This window comes from Dipteris shenzhenensis, chromosome 1 (genome assembly GCF_047967505.1).
Source record: "Dipteris shenzhenensis isolate YYH24624 ecotype China chromosome 1, Dip_SZ_1.0, whole genome shotgun sequence".
Lineage (NCBI taxonomy): Eukaryota > Viridiplantae > Streptophyta > Polypodiopsida > Gleicheniales > Dipteridaceae > Dipteris > Dipteris shenzhenensis.
This window is the reverse complement of record NC_141596.1, coordinates 42,857,386-42,872,067: the sequence shown is the minus strand read 5'-3', so window position 1 is coordinate 42,872,067 and position 14,682 is coordinate 42,857,386. Positions and strand designations below refer to the sequence as shown.

The 14,682-nt window shown below is 41.7% G+C and overlaps 1 protein-coding gene across 1 annotated transcript in view; it reads right to left on the bottom strand.

Annotated features, from left to right (window-relative positions):
* The window catches only part of LOC147905882 (DNA mismatch repair protein), a 56,502-nt gene extending 43,495 nt beyond the window's left edge, over positions 1–13,007 (bottom strand). The window contains exon 1 of the mRNA XM_087382246.1: positions 12,757–13,007. Coding sequence (XP_087238372.1) covers positions 12,757–12,847 — 91 coding nt within the window. The 5' untranslated portion in view covers positions 12,848–13,007. The remainder of the gene's footprint in view (positions 1–12,756) is intronic.
* Between the last annotated feature and the right edge of the window lie 1,675 nt (positions 13,008–14,682).

The following is a 14,682-nucleotide window of genomic DNA, read 5'->3' as shown; positions in this document are numbered from 1 at the left end:
CCACATAGGACACTTAGTCCTATGTGACACCTAAGACACTTAGTCCTAGGTCTAGGTACAAGTACCTTGTACTCCTTTTTTCATCTATCCTAGTTGACATGACGGCATTTCTCATCGACCCTTGTACCTTGTGTGAAGTTAGTGGGAGAGAAGTAAGGAGTCTCACTTGCAACTTTCTCACATACACAATGGGGGAATACACACAAAGGTGGAGGCTGAAAACAGTTTTCCTCTTCTTAGTTATGTAAGCCAAAAGAACTCTCTCTTAGTACAAAAGGAATAGATGAACCCTATATGTGGGTCTCATACCAAACTCAGCTAACCTAGGTGGCATACTAACTGAGCCACTAACTAGAGTACATAAAGATAGCTGTCATCCAGCTATTATTCATGGGCGGTGTACCAACCACATCTGCAGCTAACAAGTCGGTGACATAAATGCACAACAGTCACCCTGACATATCACGAGTGGAGCTCGATATCTCAACACTCCTCCTCAAGCTCAATCCCATCCTGCACACTAAGCAGGTCTCTGAACTTGTGCAGCTTCTCTGCACCCAAGGCCTTCGTGAATATGTCAGCTACCTGATCCTCTGTGCTGACATAAACCAAATCAATAAAACCTACTAGAACCTTCTCTCGCACATAGTGATAATGCACCTCAAAGTGCTTTGTTCTAGCATGATAGACTGGGCTATTTGCCAAGTGTATACTGCTCATGTTATCACAATAAATGACAACTGACCCATCTGTAGACTGATGCATATCATAAAGTAGCTTACGCAACCAAGCTACCTCACATGCAACCATTGCTGCACTTCTGTACTCAGTCTCTGTGCTCGATAAGACAACTGTAGGTTGTTTCTTGCTGCTCCAAGTGACTGCAACACTTCCAAAAGAGAACACATATCCACTGGTAGATCGTCTATTAGAAATACTACCAGCTCAATCAGCATCAGTGTATCCATGCAACTGTATCTGAACCCCAATCTCATAAAATAGTCCATACTACAATGTGGACTTCACATACCTCAGTATGCGTCTAGCCGCATCTAAATGCGATTTCCTTGGAGCCTGCACCACTCCCAAAAGAGAACACATATCCACTCGTAGATCGTCTATCAGAAATAACCCAATCAGCATCAGTGTATCCATGCAACTGTATCTGAACCCCAGTCTCATAAAATAGTCCATACTACAATGTGAACTTCACATACCTCAGTATGCGTCTAGCCGCATCCAAATGCGATTTCCTTGGAGCTTATATAAACTGACTTACCAACCTAACAGCATAGCTCAAATCTGGCACGACAATAGTCATATAAATCAAACTTTCTACTATGCGTCTGTACATAGTAGGATCTTTCAGAAGCTCACCTGCATCTGCGCTCAGCTTCACGTTTTGCTCCAAAGGAACTGAAATAGGCTTACAGCCTGTCATCTCATATTTGGACAGCATGTCCAATCCATACTGCCTCTGCAAGAGCCATATTCCACTTGTGAATCTAATCACCTCAATGTCCAAGAAGTAATGCAGCTTTCCCAAATCCTTTATCTCAAACTTCTGCTTCAATAGCATTTTCACATGAATGATATCTTCATTACTATCACTTGTGATGATCAAATCATCAACATAAATGACAAGCAGCATAATACCTTTCTCTGTTTTCTCACATAAAGTGAGAAATCTACCGTGGAAATTTGAAAGCTTATAGTGACAAGATACTGTCCTATTTTATCAGACCATGCTCTTGATGCTTGCTTCAAGCCATACAAGGCTTTCTTCAACCTGCAAACAAACTCAGGATAAACATCATGCACATAACCTGATGGCTGCTCCATATAGACCTCTTCTTGCAAATCACCATGCAAGAAGACATTCTTTACATCCATCTGATGTAAAGACCATCCCTTTGATGCACCCATAGCAATGGCTGCTTTTACGGTTGCCATCCTTGCAACCGGACTGAATGTTTCTTCATAATCAATGCCATATGTCTGTACATACCCCTTGATAACTAATCTTGCCTTGTATCTGCTCATAGAACCATCTGCATTGTGCTTCACCTTATAGACCCACTTGCAGCCAATTGCATTCTTGTCGTTAGGCAAAGACACCAATTCCCATGTAGCATTTGCTTCTAAAGCATCCATTTCTTCAACCATAGCTTTCTCTCATTTTTCTTTTCCCATGGCTTGCTCAAAAGAAGTGGGTTCTGGTTTATGTATCACTTTGATCATATAGGCATAGTGAATGGCTGTAACTCCATCATATTTCAGCCTATCCACATGATACTTAACTCTGGTAGACCTGCGCAAAATAGGCTCACTACCAGGTACTCTCAAAACATCCTTTGTCTTCCTTACTTCAGGTGTAACAACAGAAGGAATACCCAACTCATCATCAAGGCTCTGTTCTGAGCCACTGGATTCACCATCCACATAAGAGTGACCTGCATTCACATCAACCATGGGCTGATCTACTTTCTCTTTTTCCTTTCGTGATACTTGCATACCACTATCTGCATTGCTTTGAGGAGATTCTCCTGATCTCAATCTGCCTATCCATGGCGAAGTATGTGAATCACTGCTAGAGGACACTACATGTCCACTGACCATTTTGTGCATCTACATCATCAATCACATTTACTGGTTTATACCAGCTGCTCATCTCATTAAAAAAAGCATCTCTACTCACTGTAAACTTACGAGTAGAAAGGTTATAGCATCTATAGCCTTTCTGCTGCAGAGAATAATCAATGAAGATGCACTTCTCAGCTTTTGGATCCAAGAGAGAGTTCTTTTGGCTTACATAACTAAGAAGAGGAAAACTGTTTTCAGCCTCCACCTTTGTGTGTATTCCCCCATTGTGTATGTGAGAAAGTTACAAGTGAGACTCCTTACTTCTCTCCCACTAACTTCACACAAGGTACAAGGGTCGATGAGAAACGCCGTCATGTCAACTAGGATAGATGAAAAAAGGAGTACAAGGTACTTATACCTAGACCTAGGACTAAGTGTCTTAGGTGTCACATAGGACTAAGTGTCCTATGTGGCCTAAACGGCACTAACACTACAAGTGCCTATATTTATGCCTACAAGGCACATATCATTGCCAGTATGTGACACTCTGGTAAAGTGATGCCCTATAGGCCATGATATGTGCCTTGTAGGCATAAATATAGGCACTTGTAGTGTTAGTGCCGTTTAGGCCACATAGGACACTTAGTCCTATGTGACACCTAAGACACTTAGTCCTAGGTCTAGGTACAAGTACCTTGTACTCCTTTTTTCATCTATCCTAGTTGACATGACGGCGTTTCTCATCGACCCTTGTACCTTGTGTGAAGTTAGTGGGAGAGAAGTAAGGAGTCTCACTTGCAACTTTCTCACATACACAATGGGGGAATACACACAAAGGTGGAGGCTGAAAACAGTTTTCCTCTTCTTAGTTATGTAAGCCAAAAGAACTCTCTCTTAGTACAAAAGGAATAGATGAACCCTATATGTGGGTCTCATACCAAACTCAGCTAACCTAGGTGGCATACTAACTGAGCCACTAACTAGAGTACATAAAGATAGCTGTCATCCAGCTATTATTCATGGGCGGTGTACCAACCACATCTGCAGCTAACAAGTCGGTGACATAAATGCACAACAGTCAACCTGACATATCACGAGTGGAGCTCAATATCTCAACACTCCTCCTCAAGCTGAATCCCAATTCCTGCACACTAAGCAGGTCTCTGAACTTGTGCAGCTTCTCTGCACCCAAGGCCTTCGTGAATATGTCAGCTACCTGATCCTCTGTGTTGACATAAACCAAATCAATAAAACCTACTAGAACCTTCTCTCGCACATAGTGATAATGCACCTTAAAGTGCTTTGTTCTAGCATGATAGACTGGGCTATTTGCCAAGTGTATACTGCTCATGTTATCACAATAAATGACAACTGACCCATCTGTAGACTGATGCAAATCATAAAGTAGCTTACGCAACAAAGCTACCTCACATGCAACCATTGCTGCACTTCTGTACTCAGTCTCTGTGCTCGATAAGACAACTGTAGGTTGTTTCTTGCTGCTCCAAGTGACTGCAACACTTCCAAAAGAGAACACATATCCACTGGTAGATCGTCTATTAGAAATACTACCAGCTCAATCAGCATCAGTGTATCCATGCAACTGTATCTGAACCCCAATCTCATAAAATAGTCCATACTACAATGTGGACTTCACATACCTCAGTATGCGTCTAGCCGCATCTAAATGCGATTTCCTTGGAGCCTGCACCACTCCCAAAAGAGAACACATATCCACTCGTAGATCGTCTATCAGAAATAACCCAATCAGCATCAGTGTATCCATGCAACTGTATCTGAACCCCAGTCTCATAAAATAGTCCATACTACAATGTGAACTTCACATACCTCAGTATGCGTCTAGCCGCATCCAAATGCGATTTCCTTGGAGCTTATATAAACTGACTTACCAACCTAACAGCATAGCTCAAATCTGGCACGACAATAGTCATATAAATCAAACTTTCTACTATGCGTCTGTACATAGTAGGATCTTTCAGAAGCTCACCTGCATCTGCGCTCAGCTTCACGTTTTGCTCCAAAGGAACTGAAATAGGCTTACAGCCTGTCATCTCATATTTGGACAGCATGTCCAATCCATACTGCCTCTGCAAGAGCCATATTCCACTTGTGAATCTAATCACCTCAATGTCCAAGAAGTAATGCAGCTTTCCCAAATCCTTTATCTCAAACTTCTGCTTCAATAGCATTTTCACATGAATGATATCTTCATTACTATCACTTGTGATGATCAAATCATCAACATAAATGACAAGCAGCATAATACCTTTCTCTGTTTTCTCACATAAAGTGAGAAATCTACCGTGGAAATTTGAAAGCTTATAGTGACAAGATACTGTCCTATTTTATCAGACCATGCTCTTGATGCTTGCTTCAAGCCATACAAGGCTTTCTTCAACCTGCAAACAAACTCAGGATAAACATCATGCACATAACCTGATGGCTGCTCCATATAGACCTCTTCTTGCAAATCACCATGCAAGAAGACATTCTTTACATCCATCTGATGTAAAGACCATCCCTTTGATGCACCCATAGCAATGGCTGCTTTTACGGTTGCCATCCTTGCAACCGGACTGAATGTTTCTTCATAATCAATGCCATATGTCTGTACATACCCCTTGATAACTAATCTTGCCTTGTATCTGCTCATAGAACCATCTGCATTGTGCTTCACCTTATAGACCCACTTGCAGCCAATTGCATTCTTGTCGTTAGGCAAAGACACCAATTCCCATGTAGCATTTGCTTCTAAAGCATCCATTTCTTCAACCATAGCTTTCTCTCATTTTTCTTTTCCCATGGCTTGCTCAAAAGAAGTGGGTTCTGGTTTATGTATCACTTTGATCATATAGGCATAGTGAATGGCTGTAACTCCATCATATTTCAGCCTATCCACATGATACTTAACTCTGGTAGACCTGCGCAAAATAGGCTCACTACCAGGTACTCTCAAAACATCCTTTGTCTTCCTTACTTCAGGTGTAACAACAGAAGGAATACCCAACTCATCATCAAGGCTCTGTTCTGAGCCACTGGATTCACCATCCACATAAGAGTGACCTGCATTCACATCAACCATGGGCTGATCTACTTTCTCTTTTTCCTTTCGTGATACTTGCATACCACTATCTGCATTGCTTTGAGGAGATTCTCCTGATCTCAATCTGCCTATCCATGGCGAAGTATGTGAATCACTGCTAGAGGACACTACATGTCCACTGACCATTTTGTGCATCTACATCATCAATCACATTTACTGGTTTATACCAGCTGCTCATCTCATTAAAAAAAGCATCTCTACTCACTGTAAACTTACGAGTAGAAAGGTTATAGCATCTATAGCCTTTCTGCTGCAGAGAATAATCAATGAAGATGCACTTCTCAGCTTTTGGATCCAAGAGAGAGTTCTTTTGGCTTACATAACTAAGAAGAGGAAAACTGTTTTCAGCCTCCACCTTTGTGTGTATTCCCCCATTGTGTATGTGAGAAAGTTACAAGTGAGACTCCTTACTTCTCTCCCACTAACTTCACACAAGGTACAAGGGTCGATGAGAAACGCCGTCATGTCAACTAGGATAGATGAAAAAAGGAGTACAAGGTACTTATACCTAGACCTAGGACTAAGTGTCTTAGGTGTCACATAGGACTAAGTGTCCTATGTGGCCTAAACGGCACTAACACTACAAGTGCCTATATTTATGCCTACAAGGCACATATCATTGCCAGTATGTGACACTCTGGTAAAGTGATGCCCTATAGGCCATGATATGTGCCTTGTAGGCATAAATATAGGCACTTGTAGTGTTAGTGCCGTTTAGGCCACATAGGACACTTAGTCCTATGTGACACCTAAGACACTTAGTCCTAGGTCTAGGTACAAGTACCTTGTACTCCTTTTTTCATCTATCCTAGTTGACATGACGGCGTTTCTCATCGACCCTTGTACCTTGTGTGAAGTTAGTGGGAGAGAAGTAAGGAGTCTCACTTGCAACTTTCTCACATACACAATGGGGGAATACACACAAAGGTGGAGGCTGAAAACAGTTTTCCTCTTCTTAGTTATGTAAGCCAAAAGAACTCTCTCTTAGTACAAAAGGAATAGATGAACCCTATATGTGGGTCTCATACCAAACTCAGCTAACCTAGGTGGCATACTAACTGAGCCACTAACTAGAGTACATAAAGATAGCTGTCATCCAGCTATTATTCATGGGCGGTGTACCAACCACATCTGCAGCTAACAAGTCGGTGACATAAATGCACAACAGTCAACCTGACATATCACGAGTGGAGCTCAATATCTCAACACTCCTCCTCAAGCTGAATCCCAATTCCTGCACACTAAGCAGGTCTCTGAACTTGTGCAGCTTCTCTGCACCCAAGGCCTTCGTGAATATGTCAGCTACCTGATCCTCTGTGTTGACATAAACCAAATCAATAAAACCTACTAGAACCTTCTCTCGCACATAGTGATAATGCACCTTAAAGTGCTTTGTTCTAGCATGATAGACTGGGCTATTTGCCAAGTGTATACTGCTCATGTTATCACAATAAATGACAACTGACCCATCTGTAGACTGATGCAAATCATAAAGTAGCTTACGCAACAAAGCTACCTCACATGCAACCATTGCTGCACTTCTGTACTCAGTCTCTGTGCTCGATAAGACAACTGTAGGTTGTTTCTTGCTGCTCCAAGTGACTGCAACACTTCCAAAAGAGAACACATATCCACTGGTAGATCGTCTATTAGAAATACTACCAGCTCAATCAGCATCAGTGTATCCATGCAACTGTATCTGAACCCCAATCTCATAAAATAGTCCATACTACAATGTGGACTTCACATACCTCAGTATGCGTCTAGCCGCATCTAAATGCGATTTCCTTGGAGCCTGCACCACTCCCAAAAGAGAACACATATCCACTCGTAGATCGTCTATCAGAAATAACCCAATCAGCATCAGTGTATCCATGCAACTGTATCTGAACCCCAGTCTCATAAAATAGTCCATACTACAATGTGAACTTCACATACCTCAGTATGCGTCTAGCCGCATCCAAATGCGATTTCCTTGGAGCTTATATAAACTGACTTACCAACCTAACAGCATAGCTCAAATCTGGCACGACAATAGTCATATAAATCAAACTTTCTACTATGCGTCTGTACATAGTAGGATCTTTCAGAAGCTCACCTGCATCTGCGCTCAGCTTCACGTTTTGCTCCAAAGGAACTGAAATAGGCTTACAGCCTGTCATCTCATATTTGGACAGCATGTCCAATCCATACTGCCTCTGCAAGAGCCATATTCCACTTGTGAATCTAATCACCTCAATGTCCAAGAAGTAATGCAGCTTTCCCAAATCCTTTATCTCAAACTTCTGCTTCAATAGCATTTTCACATGAATGATATCTTCATTACTATCACTTGTGATGATCAAATCATCAACATAAATGACAAGCAGCATAATACCTTTCTCTGTTTTCTCACATAAAGTGAGAAATCTACCGTGGAAATTTGAAAGCTTATAGTGACAAGATACTGTCCTATTTTATCAGACCATGCTCTTGATGCTTGCTTCAAGCCATACAAGGCTTTCTTCAACCTGCAAACAAACTCAGGATAAACATCATGCACATAACCTGATGGCTGCTCCATATAGACCTCTTCTTGCAAATCACCATGCAAGAAGACATTCTTTACATCCATCTGATGTAAAGACCATTCCTTTGATGCACCCATAGCAATGGCTGCTCTTACGGTTGCCATCCTTGCAACCGGACTGAATGTTTCTTCATAATCAATGCCATATGTCTGTACATACCCCTTGACAACTAATCTTGCCTTGTATCTGCTCACAGAACCATCTGCATTGTGCTTCACCTTATAGACCCACTTGCAGCCAATTGCATTCTTGTCTTTAGGCAAAGACACCAATTCCCATGTAGCATTTGCTTCTAAAGCATCCATTTCTTCAACCATAGCTTTCTCTCATTTTTCTTTTCCCATGGCTTGCTCAAAAGAAGTGGGTTCTGGTTTATGTATCACTTTGATCATATAGGCATAGTGAATGGCTGTAACTCCATCATATTTCAGCCTATCCACATGATACTTAACTCTGGTAGACCTGCGCAAAATAGGCTTACTACCAGGTACTCTCAAAACATCCTTTGTCTTCCTTACTTCAGGTGTAACAACAGAAGGAATACCCAACTCATCATCAAGGCTCTGTTCTGAGCCACTGGATTCACCATCCACATAAGAGTGACCTGCATTCACATCAACCATGGGCTGATCTACTTTCTCTTTTTCCTTTCGTGATACTTGCATACCACTATTTGCATTGCTTTGAGGAGATTCTCCTGATCTCAATCTGCCTATCCATGGCGAAGTATGTGAATTACTGCTAGAGTACACTACATGTCCACTGACCATTTTGTGCATCTACATCATCAATCACATTTACTGGTTTATACCAGCTGCTCATCTCATTAAAAAAAACATCTCTACTCACTGTAAACTTACGAGTAGAAAGGTTATAGCATCTATAGCCTTTCTGCTGCAGAGAATAATCAATAAAGATGCACTTCTCAGCTTTTGGATCCAACTTGGATCTCAACTCATCTGACACACGAACAAATGCAACAAAAAACTTTTAAATGAGAAATATTTGATTTCCTACCAGTATACCTTTCCTCTAGCGTCATGCCATGTATTGCTACAGTAGGAGTCCTGTTCATTATGTAGACTGCTGTAGCAACTGCTTCAGTCCAATAATAATCTGACAGGTCTATACCATTTACTGGTTTATACCAGCTGCTCATCTCATTAAAAAAAACATCTCTACTCACTGTAAACTTACGAGTAGAAAGGTTATAGCATCTATAGCCTTTCTGCTGCAGAGAATAATCAATAAAGATGCACTTCTCAGCTTTTGAATCCAACTTGGATCTCAACTCATCTGACACACGAACAAATGCAACAAAAAACTTTTAAATGAGAAATATTTGATTTCCTACCAGTATACCTTTCCTCTAGCGTCATGCCATGTATAACTACAGTAGGAGTCCTGTTCATTATGTAGACTGCTGTAGCAACTGCTTCAGTCCAATAATAATTTGACAGGTCTTTTTCGTGGAGCATGACACGAGATACCTCTCCAATATGCCTGTTTTTCCTTTTTGCAAGTCCATTTCGCTGTGGGATATGACTGCATGAATATTGCTGCTTTATGCCATGCTCTTGCAGAAATCTTGCAAACTCATTTGAGAGGTACTCTCTCCCTCCATCTGACCTTAGGCATTTTATTTGCAGGCCTATTTCTTTCTCAACCATAACTTTAAAAGCTTTGAAATGCCCAAACACTTCACTTCTCTTGCTTTATGCCATGCTCTTGCAGGAATCTTGCAAACTCATTTGAGAGGTACTCTCCCCCTCCATCTGACCTTAGGCATTTTATTTGCAAGCCTATTTCTTTCTCAACCATAACTTTAAAAGCTTTGAAATGCCCAAACACTTCACTTTTCTTTTTCATAAAATATACCCAAATTTTTCTGCTATAGTTATCAATAAAAGTGACAAAATAATAACTGCCTCCAATAGATGCAGCTTTAGTAGTCCACACATCAGAGTGGATTAATTCCAATGACCTCTTACTCTCTTGAACATGTCTAAGAAATAGTTTCCTTGCCTGTTTTCCAAATTGACAGGCTTCACATACCTTATGCATTTCTGCAACCTTGAACTTAGGCAATCCTGCAACAATATTTTGAGCCTGCATTAATTTAAGTTGTTGTACATTAACATGACCAATGCGTTTATGCCAAATATCAATATCTGCAACTCCACCGATCCTATGTGCAAACATTGCTGTACTCAATTCAGACATGTCCGCATCCAACATAAACATCATGCCCTTCTTTTTCCCTTTTGCTATCAAGCGACCTTTATTTTTCATATCCTCAACAAAGCATCCATGAGGATTAAATCTGACTTGCAAGCCCTGCTCAACCATTTGACCAACAGAAACCAGGTTCTTGGTGATATTCGGGACATGAAATACATCAGACAAGTATTTCTTTTTCCCATCCTGCATAGACAAAGAAACTTTACCAATTTGCACTAACTAGAGTACATAAAGATAGTTGTAATCCAGCTATTATTCATGGGTGGTGTACCAACAAGTCGGTGACATAAATGCACAACGGTCACCCTGGCATATCACGAGTGGAGCTTGATATCCCAACACCTTGTACGTGCTCTCTTTTGTTTATGCGATCCTTCAGAGTAGAGCACACGAATAGAGTAGAGGAGGTGTCCGTTTTCTCCTATACGACTCACATTGGCCACTGCTTGCAGCTAAAAGCCATAGCCTGGACCCCCTTGAGGAAGCGTCATTGGGTTGAGCAAGAGGTCCACATGAGGTTCTCTCTCGCTTTTGGTCGCGTCTCTGGACTAGCCTGAGACCACGGAAAATCTCATGGCTCATGGGAGCTTGCCCATTCGCCCTTGGATGGAGCAGATGCGGGTGGATGGCAGCTGCCACTAGTTGCACAGGCAGAGTGCTAAAGTTGATATCTCACTATCTCTGGGATGCCCAGCGCTAGATAGGATTTGGTTAGTGGCGTGTAGGATTGTGGTCAACATGCAGCCGATTCAACAAGACTTCACATGGGGGATGGTCGCGTAGGGAGGTCTAACTTACCGGATCCAAGGCCAGCATGTGGTTAGGATTGAGGCATATGATGCGGTGCCTCCCTGCCATGTACGCCCTACGCCTTCGCTAGAGAATAGTGTATGGAAGACGGTGCCCAACATTACTGCTTGGAACATATGGGTTGCCCATTGCATTTTGGTGATGGGAGGACATCAAATTTTCCTAGCAGCCACTTTTGTCGCCATTTGGTAGGATATTCTTTACACCCTACATGCCATCTGGGAGCACAAGGACTCCGGAATCTGGAGCTACCGCCGGAAAGCAGGACTGTTTCTGCAAGGCATGGCATGCATGCATTTTTTATGTCCTCACTGTGGCAAGAGGTATTCGCTGCTAACCCCCATTTAGGAGATTCCCTAGGCAGTGAGCTAAGTTCTCCTAAAGTAAGCTGGTTTCTTTTTGACAACCAAGTTCTAGAGATTCCCTAGGCAGTGAGCTGAGTTCTGTAGGAGTAAGCTGGTTTTGTTAAGTTCTATCTTGTTTCCTATGGTCAACACCTTTTGGTTTTGCTGATTTGTATGGTTGGTTATTTCAATGCATTAATGGCAGTTCATTTTCTTTGTTTAAAAAACAAAAAAAAGGTATGCACGAGTCATCAGATTTTTTAACTCTCTAAGCATGTCCACCTCCTCCATACCAATATTCTCTAGATGCACCCTCTCTATGTCTGACACAATAGAAGATCCATTGGATCATTAGAGACGACCTCCTTCTTCCTTTATGCCATCAAAATGGCATTTTAGAGAGGCCATTTTCTCCGCCTAACTGAGGATGACTTTATCCTGACGCAGGTACACCTACTTGGGTATCCTCAATGCCACTTCATGCCATCAAACTAGCATCCTACAGAAACCATTTTCTCTGGCTGACTGAGAATGGCTTTATCCTGACGCTGGGCACCTACAGATCCAGGAATAGCTATGGGCCAGCTCTGGACACCAGCGAGATCCTTGGCTTGTTTCATCAAATCTCGTATGTATTTACAGCTTTTTCTCTAGTTTTCACTACATAAATAGAGGTGTGCTACAAATTTCTAGTTCCCCTATACAGGGTGTTTCAGTTTAGCTTGTGGTCTCATAAGCATTTTTTGGTCTTTCACAAGCCTTAGTAAATACCATTCTCCCTCTCACGAACCCCCGAGCCAACTTTTTTGTGTATTATTTTGAGCATCTGTACTATGCCTAAGATTTCCGTAACTTCCGTGGAGCCAAGAAACAAAACCTGGATACTTACGCCAGTAAGACCGTCCAATGCGTGCCCATTCTTTAACCAAATTTCAAACAGAAAGTGTATTTTGGGCATACTTCGACTTCTTTCTAGTGCCTTTTCTTTGATCTAATTTCAAAGGTTTGACTTCAAAGATGTGAATATGAGCAAGCTTGCTTTTTCAAGAAGATAGGACGTGAAGTTTTGGAGCATCTCACACACAGAAGCCCGTATTGATCATAAATAACTCCATGGCAGCGCCGCAGATCGCCGAGCCGAGCGCGAGCGTAGCGTACCAACGCCCGTGTTTCATCGTGGACGCTCCGAAGATCCGCAGAGCAACAGATCCTGAGTTAACTTTTCAATGGCATCTTTCATTTCCTCTAGCACATGACCATTGGTTTTCTCAAAGCATGGAACAATACCACGTGTCAACCCATGCCCAGTTCTTTTTTACTCCAAGCGGAATACATTTGGACATGCATAGGACCACATCTTCCATTTGGACATGGATAGGACCACATCTTTGTGTGACATTGGCAAGTGATTAATTGCCGAGCTTACTTGGCAGGCAGCTGACATCTCAAAAGTAATATCGGTGTGATTTTGATCCTTACAATATTCCAATTTCAATAAGGTGGTACAATCACCACGGTCGTGAGTGCACGACAGCAGAGCATGCGAGATGTAGTCGAGTGGGGGGTGGCACAATCACAATCCAGAGCTTGAAGTAAGGGCCAAGAGGAAAGGCCATAGATTTCATTGGTTTGAGGTTTTAAATACTTCATCACGTTTTGTTGGGCTTCACATGGGTGAGGGAAAGGTGATTTAGACACTGTGGTAGTGGATATTACGGTTCACGAGATACGTGTATTATGGATTCGTGAATTTTTGAGGGGGTGGACCTATCTCAGAAAGAAAGAGTTGTGTATACTGATAAGGTTTATCAACTTTATGTGGTACCAAGGATTTCAAATGAGGAGGCTTACCAATTGTTGCATGTAGGTTGCTGAACAAAGAGGGGCTTTCGCAAAGACAGTGGTTTGTAAGGTGCCTGTGGACAAAGTCAAGCCATGACTTGAGAAACGGATTAAAGTGGAGGGGTTCTATTTATTCTTTATGGAAAGCTCCTTGTATTCGAGTATGGCCTCCTTGTGAATGCATATGTGACCCAAGGGGCTCTCTTTGGTGACCTATCTCTTCCACATTTGACTCTTGGATAGTTTGGGTAAGTGCAATTAGCATGCTGCCAGATGTGAAGTTCTTTAAATAAATACCCTCAAATCTTCCTCAACGTGAGATGTGTTGGCTACTCGTTGGCTACATATTCTTTCTTTCAGGATTGCCCTTGTCCAAGGGACTTTTAGTACGCGTATCTGAAGGCTTAGATTTCCCTTTTTTCGGATTCCCTTATTCCTTGTTCATTTTAATATGAGTATCTGAAGGTTTGGATTTCTCTTCTTTTAGATTCCCTTCTTCCAATTTTTAGGAAAATATTTTTTCTTTTAACTTTGTGTATCTAAAGCAATTCAAAATTTCTTGGTGGGTATATCCTTTATCCTTGTAGGGGTTGCCATTTTGGCATTCCCATGGAACCTAGCGTTTAGTATTGATGAATTCTTGTTTCCATATGGGTGGTTACATTGTTGGTTAGATGATGCTTTGGATAATGTAACTTGCTTGCTAGAGAGTTTGCTATGTATCCCACAGTCAGCAAGAAAATCCCTTAGAGAGTCAAAAGCGCCTAAATACTATGGGAGCCTAAGAGATGCCGGATAAGGTGAACGTCAATCAATTGATTGGTCCATCAAGCTCGTTTGACTTCTTGATACTTCATGTATTTACAAGAGGAACTGGCACTTTGCCCGGAAATGTCTATCAAAGTTCCCCGAAACCCCATGTGTTCCAACAAATCCTATCATAGAGAATATGCCTTTGATTAGTGGCCCTGGCAAAGTCAATTGCAAAACTAATAGTGAGCACATTTTCATTGATGTCCCTTCATTTTTATAAACCCTTTTATTAGTGGCCTTGGCAATGTTAATTGTAGAAGAAACATTCATCACATTCATTGATGCCCCTTGATAAATCTAGTCTGCTCATGACTAAATGTATAAGAGCAAAGTTCTCTAATTTTAAGACTCATAA